Source organism: Arachis hypogaea, chromosome 19 (assembly GCF_003086295.3).
Source record: "Arachis hypogaea cultivar Tifrunner chromosome 19, arahy.Tifrunner.gnm2.J5K5, whole genome shotgun sequence".
NCBI lineage: Eukaryota > Viridiplantae > Streptophyta > Magnoliopsida > Fabales > Fabaceae > Arachis > Arachis hypogaea.
The window spans coordinates 886443-901244 of NC_092054.1; the positions used below are offsets into that span (position 1 = coordinate 886443).

At 34.9% G+C, this 14802-nt stretch overlaps 2 protein-coding genes across 2 annotated transcripts; both read left to right on the forward strand.

Moving 5' to 3' along the window:
- The first annotated feature begins 852 nt into the window (after positions 1–852).
- LOC112775646 (ABC transporter F family member 3-like) lies at positions 853–11267 on the forward strand. Its single transcript, XM_025819428.3, has 18 exons — positions 853–1242; positions 1333–1548; positions 1903–2092; positions 2191–2399; positions 2533–2673; positions 4688–4816; positions 4892–4993; positions 5080–5226; positions 5809–5871; positions 6036–6082; positions 6173–6232; positions 6364–6446; positions 7798–7892; positions 8277–8363; positions 8778–8865; positions 9037–9122; positions 10718–10780; positions 10868–11267. The coding sequence occupies exons 1-18, from the start codon at positions 1039–1041 to the stop codon at positions 10985–10987; spliced, it is 2130 nt and encodes a 709-aa protein (XP_025675213.1). The 5' UTR covers positions 853–1038; the 3' UTR covers positions 10988–11267.
- A 1864-nt stretch (positions 11268–13131) lies between these two features.
- LOC112775833 (UPF0481 protein At3g47200-like) lies at positions 13132–14601 on the forward strand. Its single transcript, XM_025819728.1, has one exon. It carries the CDS (start codon positions 13132–13134, stop codon positions 14599–14601), a length of 1470 nt encoding a protein of 489 aa, XP_025675513.1.
- The last annotated feature ends 201 nt before the right edge of the window (positions 14602–14802 follow it).

Here is a 14802-nt window from a genome sequence, read left to right on the forward strand (position 1 = left end):
GTCTTAACGGGGTGAAACTGGGATGGGAACATATCTGGTGTATAATTAAAAAACTCAGGCCCAAAATCCTAGTTAAATTTTGTTGGAGACAAATATGTCAAATCATGAATTCTTTGGGAATCTATTTGGGGTATTACTCTAATATTTTTAAAAATTATATAAAAACTCATTTAAACAATGTGTTAATTACAATTGATCCTATTATGATTAAAATATTAATACTAGTTGAATTTACTCCGCTCGCATTATTAGTATGAGCAAATCACCAATTTCGCACTCGAATTATCAGAATACTGACTAAAATGATCTTGAATTCTATTAACGACAAAAGTTCCACATATATTTTTTAAAAACAAAACAAAATTAACCAAAGATGAATCTAGTCCATCTCTATTAATGGTTTTCATTAAGGTGGCTAACGAAGTTGCTATTGTGGCAAATAAAGGTGCCTATATGGGATTTCTTTGAGATTGCCTCCTTTAGGTTTCCAAACGTACGACCAAATGTGAAAGGATAAATACGTCTCTAATCTTTTATCTAATAGATATTTAACTTTGTAAAAGATAAAAAATATGTAAAATTCTCTTACTTTCTTAAACATAAGACACCTAGATTTTCCTGTTCATTTAGGTTTGTGAATTATTATTCTACAAAAGATATTTTTTTAAGTAAATTTTTTAAAAGATTGTTTAGTGAAATACAAATAATTTTATATTTAAATATTTCATATAAAAATATATTTTTATCTAATAATTATATTTGTATATGATAATATAAAAAATAATTTTTATTTAATGTTAAAATGTTTTTTTAAGTAAATTTTTTTAAAATATGTAAATTATAATTTCTAATGACACTAAAATATGTTTCCTCTCAAAACTTTTTGGGAAATGATTTGGGTATTAATCTTCTTTTGCTTCGGTAAAGGGAGGGATAAGGAGAGCAGAACGGTAATTTCCATTTTCATAGAAGAACACCCCTGGCTCGCTCGCAGCTCTTTCTGAACTACCGTCATTGCTTATAGGAAAGCGGAAGAAGATGACTGACGTGGCAAGTTCGGTGGTCCATGAGGTTTTGGGACGAAGGGTTCTCGACGTGGATCAGCCAATCGTTGATTACATCGTGAACGTCCTCGCCGACGACGACTTTGATTTCGGACTCGATGGCGAAGGCGCCTTCGAAGCCCTAGGAGAACTTCTTGTTGCCGCTGGCTGCGTCGACGATTTCTCCGAGTGCCGCACGGTCAGTCCCAATCAAAACCACGATGTCAATTTGTGCGTGTTCATTAATGATTTTTTTTTTGTCGAATAATTCCAAGTGAAATTGGTATAGGTGTGTAGCAAGCTGACTGATAAGTTTGGGAAGCATGGTTTGGTAAAGGCGAAGCCAACGGTGCGAAGTCTTGCGGCGCCGTTTAGGATGAATGAGGGAATGGATGAAGGGCAAGCTAAGAAGAAGAAGCCTGAGCCTGTTGATGGCCCTTTGCTCTCTGAACGCGACCGCATGAAGCTCGATAGGAGAAAGAGAAAGGAAGAACGCCAGAGAGAGGTTCCAATTGAAAATTTCTCTCTTCTTGTATTTAACTTGATGATTTTTGTTGATATGTCTGTACCTAGTAAGCCACAAAAACCTTAGCAGCTGATGAGGTTTTTACTTAGGTATGTTTGATTGGGGGTAAAATAGGTTTGGAACAGTTATGGATGAATTCCACGTGTAAAAATACGGACAAAATGATTAAACTTATCCATGAATTTGCTACCAACCCATAAATAAACAGACCCTCAATCTAAATTTTTTTGTACCACAAAGGGAGGAAAAAAGAAAAGAAGAGTGGATAGCTAGTTGATCACTTGCAGTTCAAAGATTCATTAGCTAGTGGTATTGTGTTTTTGTTACGTACAGGCGCAATACCAAATGCACTTAGCAGAGATGGAAGCAGCACGGGCAGGGATGCCGGTTGTATGTGTTAGGCACGAAGGTGTTGGTGGAGCAGCTGTGAAGGACATTCATATGGAGGGCTTCAATATCTCTGTTGGTGGCCGTGATCTCATTGTTGACGGTTCAGTTACACTTTCCTTTGGAAGGCATTATGGTGATTGCTTGCTTCTTGTCCATTATTGTGAGTTTCTGCAATCATGAACAGGAATTTGATTGGTGTTCCTGATCTTTTTCTTTGTTTTGGTGGTGCAGGCCTTGTTGGAAGAAATGGTACAGGCAAAACTACTTTCCTCAGGCACATGGCTATGCATGCCATTGATGGTATTCCAATGAACTGTCAGATATTGCATGTGGAACAAGAGGTTGTTGGTGATAATACAACTGCCTTGCAGTGTGTTCTCAATGCTGACATTGAACGAACTCAACTTTTGGAGGAAGAAGCTCAATTGCTTGCCAAACAGGTTGAATAGTTGAATATACTGTTCTGTTTAATCATGTCTCCATTCCCCTCCCCCGTCCGTATTGTGTTGTTTGTCTTACAAGTTGTTATCCCCTTAAAACTGGACAACTGATGATGTTGTGGCTGTTTGCCAGAGGGAACTTGAGGAGAAAAGTGGACAAAGCAATGGGGAAGTTCATAAAGATGGTATTTCACAAAGACTCGAGGAAATATACAAGAGGCTTGAGTTAATTGATGCTTATTCTGCAGAGGCACGTGCAGCATCGATACTCGCGGTGAGTTCATAGTTGAACTAACATGTATTGCAGTTTATTGAAGATTAGAAAGCTCTGATAGTCTGATTTGACTTATTGAGAGTTTTTATTATCTTATTAACCATGTTGAAGCTTGTAAAATTCTGAACTTTGGTTCTTTTTTTTCTTTGGTGAACAAAGATACAAAACGGAAAAGAAAATGGAAATAAAAAACCTAAAGAAATAAAAAACTAGGTTCCTAAGGACTACAATCACTCATCATAGCCGAAAGTATTGAATTATTTGGGCAAAGCCACTCCACCATATCTGAAGCTCATTGAGCACCTCCTTTCACCATTAGTCTACAACTCTATTAGCCTCCTTTGAATCAGACCAAAACGGACAAGCCAAGCTTTTCACTGCTTCAATTAAAAAGTGTCCTTGATAATAGCCTTCTCTTCATGATCATATGGCACTTTCCAACTGTTAGCTAGAAAGAATACCTCTACAGAGTTAGTTTCGCAAACGACATTCTTGAACCGAGCCTCCTAGGCCATTGTCAATCCCCTCCAAATAGCAAAAAGTTCAGCTCTCAGTATACTGACACTTGGAACTCGGCTAGAACACCCTCTCAGCCCATTACTATCACAATCTCTAATCAGACATCCAAATCCAACTCTTCCAACATTTTCAAAAATGCTCTCATCACCATTTTGATTTGACAAAGAAGCCATTTAGATACATGTGTCACTTAATAAGATTGTGATCCCTGCCTGACCCTACATAATAGTTTCGCGTAATTATGGAGGGTGGACATACTTTCCCTTCCTCCCTTCCTCCCTCCCTCCCTCCCTCCCTCCCTCTCTCTCTCTCTCTCTCTCTCTCTCTCTCTCTCTCTCATATATATATATATATATAGCAAATGTCCAACCAAAATTTTCTTATAAAATGGCTTGTATTTAATTTTGGGTGTGCCCTAAAATTACTACAAACTACAACTAAGCTTTGTCCCACTAGGTGACAAGCTACATGGATAAAGCTCTGATAAATCAGTGCCTATCATGTCTCATGTAAATCAGTGCCCTAAACAAACTACATGTGTAAATCATTTATTTTTAAATCTCTTATAGTAATTTTCTTTATACTTCTCTTAGATCTTCCTCTACCTTTATCCATAGGGCTGCAATTGTTTGTAGTAAATGTAGGTAACGGGGAATGTTTTGGCTTTTGTTAAGTATCTAAAAAAAGTGGGAAACCACATCTTAAAAGCTAGCTGATAAGGGGGAAGAACCACTCTCCTTATATACAACATCAAGCATCCCATACTACCCGATGTGGGACTTTGAGCACCCCCATAGTACCCAAGTCCCTAACAGCTTATTGGAATTGAAAATTGCTGGGGTGTATAGCTGCTACTGCTTTTAATGTTCACTTTTTCTGGAATCTTTTCTTCATATTTAAGTCATTGATGTAGTCTTACACTTTTGTAGGTTGATCCACATTAAATTCACGTCTGTCTCGCTTCTACTTATTTGTTGTTTTGAACACTTGGCAACAATGTAATTGAGTCTGATAGGATCAAGGAACTAGCAGAATTAGGGGGATTTTATTGTTGAACTAGGGATTGTAAATCAGAATCCTTTATTGGAGTACACTGTTGGATCTAACCAACTCCGGAGAGAATTTTCCTCTCCTGAACTAACACACTGAACAGAATTTTATAATTAACTAAAAGCTAACTAACCCCTAGCATTTATAGGCAGCAGCTAGGCCTAGCACTACTGCTCCTAAACCTGCTGAACTAGCTTAAAAAGACCAACAAACAGCCATTCCGCAACAATTAGGAATTAAGCAGTGAAAAATCAGCCCATCAACTCCTTACCATTCCTCCTATAAACCAAGCCAAACCTGTTTCTATCAGAGTCCCTGAAAAATTTGTGAAAATTCATTATGACATGAAAAGAATTTATTTTTGTGCTTAAATGATTTTCACTTTGCCTTATTAATTGGATAATCAGTTGTCCAGAATTGTTATTGATATCAACTGTATTTTCAGGGTCTTAGTTTCTCTCCTGAGATGCAGAAGAAAGCAACAAAAACTTTTTCTGGAGGATGGCGGATGCGCATAGCTCTTGCTCGTGCACTGTTTATAGAGCCTGATATATTACTTCTTGATGAGCCTACAGTGAGTCAGCATTCTATATTTTCATTCATCCTGGAGTAATAAAATTTCAGATTACTTACTTTATTTTTATTACAGAATCATCTTGATCTTCATGCTGTCTTATGGCTTGAATCATACTTGGTTAAATGGCCAAAAACATTTATCGTTGTTTCTCATGCCAGGGAGTTTTTAAATACGGTAAAATGTTGATTTTATCTTTATATCTTTGATTTTGTATTTTCTTCATAAGTTGTTTCTCTAACTTAATTTGTAACTTACCTCAGGTGGTTACTGATATAATTCACTTACAAGCTCAGAAGCTGACTACATACAGAGGGAATTATGATACTTTTGAGAAGACACGAGAAGAACAAATCAAAAACCAGCAAAAAGCACTAGAGGCAAACGAACGTGCAAGATCTCATATGCAGGTATCACTTTTTCTGTTTCAAGATCTCATAAGGTAGTTTGTTTCTTTTTGCTTAATGCTTATTCTTATTTATAATTCTAAATAATAAATTACATTACATAGATGTCACTTCATTCGTGATATGAGCTTTATATTCATGGTCTTGCCATGAATAATGTGTTTAGTAGTTTACACATGACTTTATTATTTACTTTTGTCTTGATGCTTTGAGGTGGGGGATCTGGTGATCAGTCTAAGTGGTCATTTAATACTTTCTGCATTAATATGCAAATTTATACGATAACTACCTTATCCCACTACATGGTGCAAGTTTGTCAAATTATTCTATTAAATTTACTGGATAGGCTAGTTTGTGTTAACCGTTAAGAGGAATTTGAATAGCAAACTATGATGGAAAACTATAGCTTACTGTATGTTTGCAATGCTGTATGGAAATTCTGTTCCTCAATGTGGTTTCTTATATCAGTTTAAACTTATAATTTTTTTAATTGAACAAAATTTTGATTATTTGACTTCTCAATGTAACTTTTTATTGGTTGTATTTGATATTTGAGCTGTGTTGGTTTCTGTTTTGTTCTACCAGTCCTTCATTGACAAGTTCCGCTATAATGCCAAGAGAGCATCCCTTGTTCAATCCAGAATCAAGGTACTTGATAGCATCTGTTTTTTAATTACCAATCAAATGCTCAAAAGCTTCATCAAACACACACACACGGAGAGAGAGAGAAAGATCTTATGTGGTTGGTTATTTGAAGCTTCTAATTAAATCACTAAAATTGAAATTTATTTCTTCTCTGAACAATATTCCAGGCTTTGGAACGAATGGGCCATGTGGATGAGATTATTAACGATCCTGAGTATGAACTGCTATTTTTTTTCTTTTTTTTTCTCATTAAATAATTCTCTTTCAAGCTGTCATTAATTATGTTTCATCTGGTTCAATATAGTTACAAATTTGAGTTCCCCACCCCAGATGATAGACCGGGCCCACCCATCATAAGCTTCAGGTAGAAGAGCATTAACCCTTCTTTAACTCACATTGTTGACAAAAGACATCTATACATAAATGAATCTGTGACACATGATTGGCCTATCTCTAACCTTATTTTATTATCTTTTCTGCAAAATTTTACTGCAGTGATGCATCATTTGGTTATCCTGGGGGACCCATTCTATTTAAGAATTTGAATTTCGGCATTGACCTTGACAGCCGTATTGCAAGTAAGAAGCTTCTCCATCCCTATGCATGACTTTTCTCCCCTTTCTTTTGAATCCTTGGTAAATTATTGTATCATTGTAATTCACTATATTATCAGCCTATATTAACATAGTTTACTATTCATATTTTGTAATGAGTGTAAATGGGCTTGAGTTATGTGATGAGTATAATTGAGTTAGCGTAATAAGTAGAAGTCTACTTTGTAGAAGTAGAATTAGATATTAGTAGAAATAGTATAAATAGTATTGTGTGACGCACCACAGCAACCAAGAAGTTCAGGGGCAGAAAGGAGAAATTACCCCTTTCAAATAGACGTATTACATATAGGAGGAGAGGCAAGAAAACTAAATGAATGACTGATGGAGATCGCTGTGCTTTTAGGAGTTAGTTAGAAGGGAGAGAGATATAAATAGATGTAATTAGCAATTGTGGGGAGATGAAAAAGAGTGGAGTGGAATTGGGGAGAGAATTGGCCGAAAGCCAAATTATCATTTCTGTTCCTTTTTTTATCACACAGTTATTCAATACAATCCTCACTGAGGAATTATCACACTGATATTCTCTTATCTGTGATTGTACTTTGTTCTTCTACTCTCTGTTTCTATCTTCTATATTCGCCATATTATCTATTTGGTTATGCTATTCTACTGTGATAGAAATTGTAATGGAATATGGTGAATTTATTGAAGGCTCTCGTCTGTCTGGATTCTCTTTTCTCTATTCTAATTTTTTATCAATAATTCTATTCTTCTTAGTTATATTCACACTTATCACACTCATATTCCTATACACATCCATATTACATAGAAACCATTAGTCATCATTTTCTCTCCTAGCTTACGTACAAAAAATCCAAATGTTCTATTGTAATCACTAATAGAGTAAGCTATTGAAGTCTAGAGTAGTAGTTAGTTAGTATAATAGAGCCAGCTAGGATAGGACAGCTGTTAGTTACAGCTTCCATAACTAAAGTATGAACTATGAAATGACTGTTCAGATTTTTCTTATCTTACACCACAAGTTATCTCCTCATTGTATATCAGCACTAATCTGTGCTTAGCTCATTAAGGACATACATTACACAATTCAAACCACCATTGCTTCTCTTTTAACTCTCACTTTCCTTTTAATCACCGATCTTAAATTCCTACCTATTACATATTGATGATTGCAGTGACTTTTATGATGCCAATGCATGGTAGATATGCCAGCCTGGTTGCATCTTTTCTTCAAACTTGTCTTGAATACATGTGCTCTACTGCTGTGTGAGATAATGTTGTTGAAACTAGTAAAGGACTGCCACATTGGTTGTCTCATGTTATAAAATATAAATTTTATCCTTTGTTTTTACAGTGGTTGGACCAAATGGTATTGGCAAGTCGACCATACTCAAATTAATTGCTGGGGAACTAAATCCTAGTTCTGGGACAGTTTTTCGATCTGCTAAGGTAAACTACTAAATCTGCCAACACTTTCATAATTGCAAGTCAATTGTCCCTCACCTTCATGTCATGCTATCTTTTGCTTTCATATGTGACCCCTCTAATTGATGTTTTGTGTTAGTGCACTATATATTTATTCATCCATGATAATTTGGAATGTCAGCTGCCGAGAAGTACGCTTCTTTATTTTTCCAATTATATACAAATTTAAACTAGTCTACGCATGATTTGCAAAGCTAATGTTGGAAAGATAAATAGACTTCGATATGCAAGGACTACATATTATAAGAATGGCGACGTCTCTCCTTTATGCTCTCTTTTCGTCATCATTGTTTTGTCTTGTTTTGAAATTTGGGTCATTAGTTATGCTTGCTGCCTGTTTGTCTGCAGGTTCGTATAGCAGTGTTCAGTCAGCATCATGTCGATGGACTGGATTTATCTTCAAATCCTCTTCTGTATATGATGCACTGCTATCCTGTGAGTACTTTATAAAAACTGCTGTAATGTTTTTCTTCAAGAGTTTAACTACTATTTAGTTGTCATTTGTTAACTGAGCCATAGTTGCATTGAATTTATTTTCTGGTAAGAATGAAAATCGTTAAATGCAATGTTATTGAAATGTTGGGAAGAATGCAAGGATGTATATGATAATAGCTGCAGTTGCATATATTTGAAAAGTGATCATTTTCAGAAAACTAATGACTTTGAATTCCAAGGGCACAATTTATTTATTTATTTGTTTATTTATTTATTATTGTTGTTATTATTATTATTATTATTATTACTATTGTTATTGTTATTGTTATTGTTATTAACAATAAGTTCTACACATTACGATGTACATTTTTTAGGTACTTGTATTAACAGATTTCCTTTCTGAATCTTGTGCAGGGCGTTCCAGAGCAGAAGCTTCGAGCTCATTTAGGATCTTTTGGTGTAACCGGAAATCTCGCACTTCAACCGATGTATACTTTATCAGGTATTATCACTTATTTTGGTACCTGTATCTCTTAAAAAGATTCTGAATATGGTGATATTCAAAAAATGCAATAAAAGATGCTAGGACACATTGATTGTTCAGAGTGGCTATTGATATTTTCATGCACCTTGCAATTATTTATGTTTTTGGCTTTTCTGATTGCTTTTCTAGGGGGTCAGAAAAGCAGAGTTGCATTTGCTAAGATAACTTTCAAGAAGCCACATATAATATTGCTTGATGAGCCATCCAATCATCTGGTAGGTTCCCTGTCTCTCTTACGTTGATTTTTTCTTAGTGGGGTTGCTGCATAGCTAGCTGGTTGCTATATTTTTTTTAGAGTAATTACCCAAATCAGTCTCCAAGAATTTTAAAAGCGGACATTTTAGTCCCTAAAATAAATTAATACACAAATCAATCCAAGGTTTTACTCCAGCAGACAAATCAGTTACTTGTTTATTTTCCGGCAGAGTAATTATCCAAATCAGTCTCCAAAGATTTTAAAAATGGACATTTTAGTCCCCAAGAAAAATTAATACATAGATCAATCCCTAACTTTTTCTCTGTTAGACATAATAGTCCTCTGTCCAAAAATTATTATTATTATTATTATTATTATTATTATTAATTGCATAATAATATTATACCATAATTTTTTGTATTTTTTGAACAAAGTAATAATAAATTTGTCTGGAAAATGAACTGGGGATTGATTTGTCTGTCGAAGTAAAACTTTGGGGATTGATTTGTGTATTAATTTTTTTGGGGACTAAAATGTCCGCTTTTAAAATCTTTGGGGACTGGTTTTTGTAATTACTCTTTTTTTATTTTTTTTATTTTGTTGGAGGAAAGTGTGCTGAAAACATTAGTTATTGTTACTAATATCATTATCATAAATGATTTCGTTGCCATTGTGGCCCTATTTTTCAACAGTTAAAAGTATCGCTCTAATAGCCTATTCGTAAACAAAAGTTTGTGGGTTAATTGTACTTTACCTCTCTAAACTTAAGCCCCTGAACTTTAAAATTGTGGTAATCAAGCCTTTGAACTTTTGCAAATATGCGGATTGCTCACTATTAATTTTTCCATCAATTGTTTTTGTTTTCAAAAATAGCATTTACCATCTTCTAGGGTGTCAGTTGCATATTTAAGAAAGTTTAGCAGGGAGATTTGCACATAACAAGAAGTTGAAGCATATATTGCACTTATTTTGAATAAAATGCACATTTAGGGAACTTTATGGGGTTTATTTGCGCATTCTTAAAAGTTTAGGGGCTAAAGTGCATATGGCATATATAGGCTGCGTTTGTTTACACTGAAACACAAAATCGTGTTTGACAGAAGAGACATGGACAGAAACAATGTGTCCAAAGACATTGAGTTAGTGTATTTTGTGTCCATTCTGACAGGAAGGACACAGAGACACTAACAAGGGACACAATTTATTTTTCATTTTTTCTTTTATTATTCTTGTTAATTTTTTATAATTATATTTTTTATTATTATATTTTTCATCTCAAATTTTTTAATGAAAAAAAATGAGAATAAATTGGATTTTCATAATTTGTTCTAATTTATCCCCAAACAAAATACAAGAACACAAAATTTTGTGTCTCTGTCTATCAGTGTCTTGTCCTGTCCTGTTCTCAGTGTTTTGTTCTGTCCTATTCTCAGAAACAAACGCAGCCACCATAAAGTTCAATGGCTAACTTTTTTTTTTTTTTTTACCTTAAAAACTGTTCGGTAAAAATGAGTCCTGTTTCTAGATAATGATCAAAAAGGTTGTGGTGCAACCTGCATCATGACTTCGACAAAATATAAACCCAACATTGACTGCAAGTATATGATGATGTAGGACTTGGATGCTGTTGAGGCGCTAATTCAAGGACTGGTGATGTTCCAAGGAGGCATTCTCATGGTATGTTGATGCTTACTTCTTGCAATAGTATATTTGATGTGATAAGAGAACAAAGTGATGTAAACCCTGATAAATGTGTTTTGGCAGGTGAGTCATGATGAGCACCTCATATCCGGAAGCGTGGAGGAGCTATGGGTTGTATCCGAAGGAAGAGTGACGCCATTCCAGGGCAACTTCCAAGATTATAAGAAGATACTCCAATCTTAGGAGAGTTATAATAGTGCAGTTTCAGATTATGGTTTCATGAAGTGAAGATTGGATTTCTGCTGTTCATTTCAGCCCTGTTGTACAATTTTGCACCTTACCTTTTCAACAACTATGTACAAGCTACATTTTTGTTTCTGCTTTCAAGGGAAAAAAGGGGGGAAGTTTATTAACGGAGAGGACAAGAAGTTGGAGTAGAAGAAAACATAAGATTCCATGAAATTGAACCGTGTAGCATCTATCTATCTATTAATATATAAAAGTAGGTACATAGGTTTATCCACATTACTTCTAAGTTATTTCTGTTCTTCTACTAACGCCATATCAGCACCAACGCTTACTTGGCAAAATTTTAAAATCTACTACTCAAATCTTGCCAATCAACTTTTATTTTTACATAAAAAAAATAAAAAATAATTAAAAAACACAATAAAAACCAATAAATTAATTTTTTCTAAATTAATCCTTATTTCTAAAACAACAAAAACACAAATTAACATTTATCCCAACAAAAAGCTCTCAAAACCAAAGAGCTTATATTACATTTCTCAAATCTTCACCCTCTTAGCACCTCTCCGTACCAAGATCCTATTTCCTCCATTCTTTTCCGGTCCCATTCTATTTCCTCCATCCTCTTCCGGTCCCATGAGCCATTGTTTTTTCCTCAAAACAAATTGTACATCGCGATGTCCATCTCCGGCGGAGCCGCATTGCATAAATTGCATAAACCAGAGCAAACTCCATTCCTCCTCTTGCGGTTTTTCTGCAGGGCTCGATTCTGGGATTCAGACCAACATCACCATTCGGCGCTGCCAACGTAAAAAATTTGTCCCAGGTATTTTCCTAAAGATTTTTAACTTTGCCGTTTTCTCTTCTCATTGTTCAATATCATTTTCAATAGCCCCATTTATTTGTTATAAATAATAACATTTTAATTGGTGAACTCATTGCAAGTAACACAAGTTTATGTATTCCTCTTTTGTAAACGGTTCTGTCCAACCGTCACAACCAAAATTAATGTGCGTTTAAAATTATTGCTCCTTATATACTATCGATTGCAATGTTTCATCATAAATTATAAATTGTTATTTTACATGTGGAGTACTTCTTCCACAATTTACATTCACGTGTTCCTTTTTTTTTTTTTTTCAAATTGTTATTCCAGATGTGCAGTATTGCTTCCACAATTTACTTGGAATGGATTATCATTCTTTGACCATGTCTTATTCTCTTTGTTGTAGAATGATTTGCAGTGGTAATGACAGACCGGAAGAGTTAATACCCAAAATTGCTAGATGAAAATCAACCAATCACTATTTAATAAAATATTTTTAAAAAATTAAAACAAAAAACTGTTATTTATTATTATTCACTTGAAACGTCAAGTATTAATTAAATGCAATAAACATACATTAAAAGTGTCATAATAATAATAATTATAAAAAATTTCAGTTACAAATATTCAAATTCTACAACTTATACATATTAAAACTCTTACTATTCTTCATTTCTTAATCTCTTATACTAATTGTCAAAAATTTTCTAAATTTAATATAACATTTTACATATTTTTCATTCTCATTCATTTATTTTTTTCATTATTTACAAACAAAAAAACCGCAAGAAAAGATAAAGTGTAGCCATTAATGCAAATCGAAAAATGAAAAAAAATGCAGTTTTGTATAATTCTAATATAAATAACCTATGTTTTTTTAAAATAAATAAATTCAAAATTTATTTATAATATGTTCTCTAAAATATTTTTAATATAACATTTATTAAAATACACTATATAATATAAATAATCTACTTATCCGCGCATTGCGCAGTCTCACTCTAGTTATAGTTTACTGCTAGAGATAAGGTGCAAGTTGCAAGCTTAAAAAAATGTCCTATGAAAAAGACACATACACATATTTAAATACCTAAAAGGAATGAATATGAAATTCACCATGCCTTTAAAGAAACCACACTTAAAGAGTTAACATAATGATTTTGGTTAATTAAGAAACAGAAAATCAAAGACTGGGAGCTTGACTTAACTAGATTGCAAAACAAGTAAAGGGGTCATTCCTATTCTTTTCTTATTGCTTTCCCTTCATAAGCAAAACAGTGAACCCTATGTTCTTCATTTGTCTTCTCATATAATGGACAGGGAGGAAGAACATGTCGTGCCCTCTTGGTTAGAACAAAACTGGGAACGACTAGAAGAAGTGAGGAAGAAATTAACTGGTGGAGCAGTTAACAAAGGTTCAAGGCCTAAAATACAAAAAATTCCTCTGTACATGGCTGAAAGGGTGGAGTTTAGAAGATATTATGAACCACAACTAATATCCTTTGGTCTATATCATCTATCAAAACAACAACTGCTTCAAGGGAAGCCATATAAGGATTTATGGACAGCAATGTATCTTCAGCATACTAATCAACGGGTGAGGGATTTACATTTCAGAATTCTTCGACACAATTGGAGGCCGTTTTATCAATATGTTGAATTATCCAGAGACAGAGATACCCAGGAAACAATTTCTGTATACGGCAATCCCAGAAGCAAAGATGACTTTGTTGCAGGTGTGCTGGTATTGGATGGATGTTCTGTACTTGAATTGCTGGAAAAATCAGACTGCTCAGTTGATTCAGAGCAAGAGCTAAAGATTAGCATTGACAAGCTTGTGAGAGTGCACCAAGATCTGCTTGTCATGGACAACCAAATTCCTTTCCAAGTTCTCAGGCTCTTGTGTCAGGATGAGGCCAGGCTCCAAAAAAGCCTCCAAAACTTCCTTCGAGTGCACGGTATTGAGACAACACCCAAGCTTGGCAAAGGGAAACTATGTTTTCGAATGGAAAAGGAGAATAACGGCACACAAAGTGGACAACAAGAAGCTCAAGAGATTGAGGTAATTGTCCAGGGAGATGACCAACAAGACAAAGATGAAGACAAAGACGAGCCAATCCATCTTTTAGATTATCTGCGGAAGGCCTTATTGATGAGAGACTGCAACACAATCCATAAGGAGATCGTGATCAAGATCAAGAGGAGATCACTGCACCTCAGAAAGTATAGGATTGGGACCATACAGGAGCTCAAGGCAGCAGGGATTGGTGTAAGAAAAGATTCCCACAACAACTCAGTGTACCCGAGCTTCAAAGATGGGATGCTGAAGCTTCCTGAACTCATTGTGGATGGCTCAACAGCTCATATATTCTTCAACCTAGTAGCCTATGAGATGTGTCCTGATTTTCACAACAACTTCGAGATCAGCTCATTTTTAGTCTTCATGAGCTCTCTCATCGACCAGCCGGAGGATGTCAAGGAGCTGAGAATGGCTGACATAATTATCAATGAACTTGCAAGTGACAAAGAAGTAGCAGATCTGTTTAATAAGATGGACAGCATTCTTGTGCCTGAGACACCATTGTTCGCCCACATTAGAGACCAAATCCATTCACATTTTGAGTCCAAAAGAGGCAGGATCACAATGCTGTCTTGGATGGGAGAGGCCTCTAACACCTTTTTTCGCTCGCCATGGACCATCATTGCCTTGCTTGCCGCCACGCTTGGCCTTGTTCTTACATTTATCCAAACATGGTTTGCTATCCACCCTAAAGCTTCGTAAGTCAAAACATGTCTTGTTCGGTGTGCTTGATGATGAATAAAACACTATTCATATCATATCAGTATGTGAGCTGCAATCTGCTTCTCTTATGTTTATTGTTGTCATGTTAAAATCCATAGTTTGCTTTTGTTTCTAAATTTTCATATCTGTTTGTTCAATGATTATCTGCAAGGTTTTGATTATTGTTTGTATTACTATTAG

What these genes read in the sequence shown, in the direction of transcription:
- LOC112775833 (XM_025819728.1), top strand. Translation starts at nt 13,132, where the DNA reads ATGGACAGGGAGGAAGAACATGTCGTGCCCTCTTGGTTAGAACAAAAC.
- LOC112775646 (XM_025819428.3), top strand. Translation starts at nt 1,039, where the DNA reads ATGACTGACGTGGCAAGTTCGGTGGTCCATGAGGTTTTGGGACGAAGG. An exon ending in TTCCTTTGGAAGGCATTATG is followed by an intron (nt 2,093 to 2,190) that starts GTGATTGCTTGC and finishes TTGGTGGTGCAG; the next exon opens with GCCTTGTTGGAAGAAATGGT. An exon ending in CCAGGGAGTTTTTAAATACG is followed by an intron (nt 4,994 to 5,079) that starts GTAAAATGTTGA and finishes AACTTACCTCAG; the next exon opens with GTGGTTACTGATATAATTCA.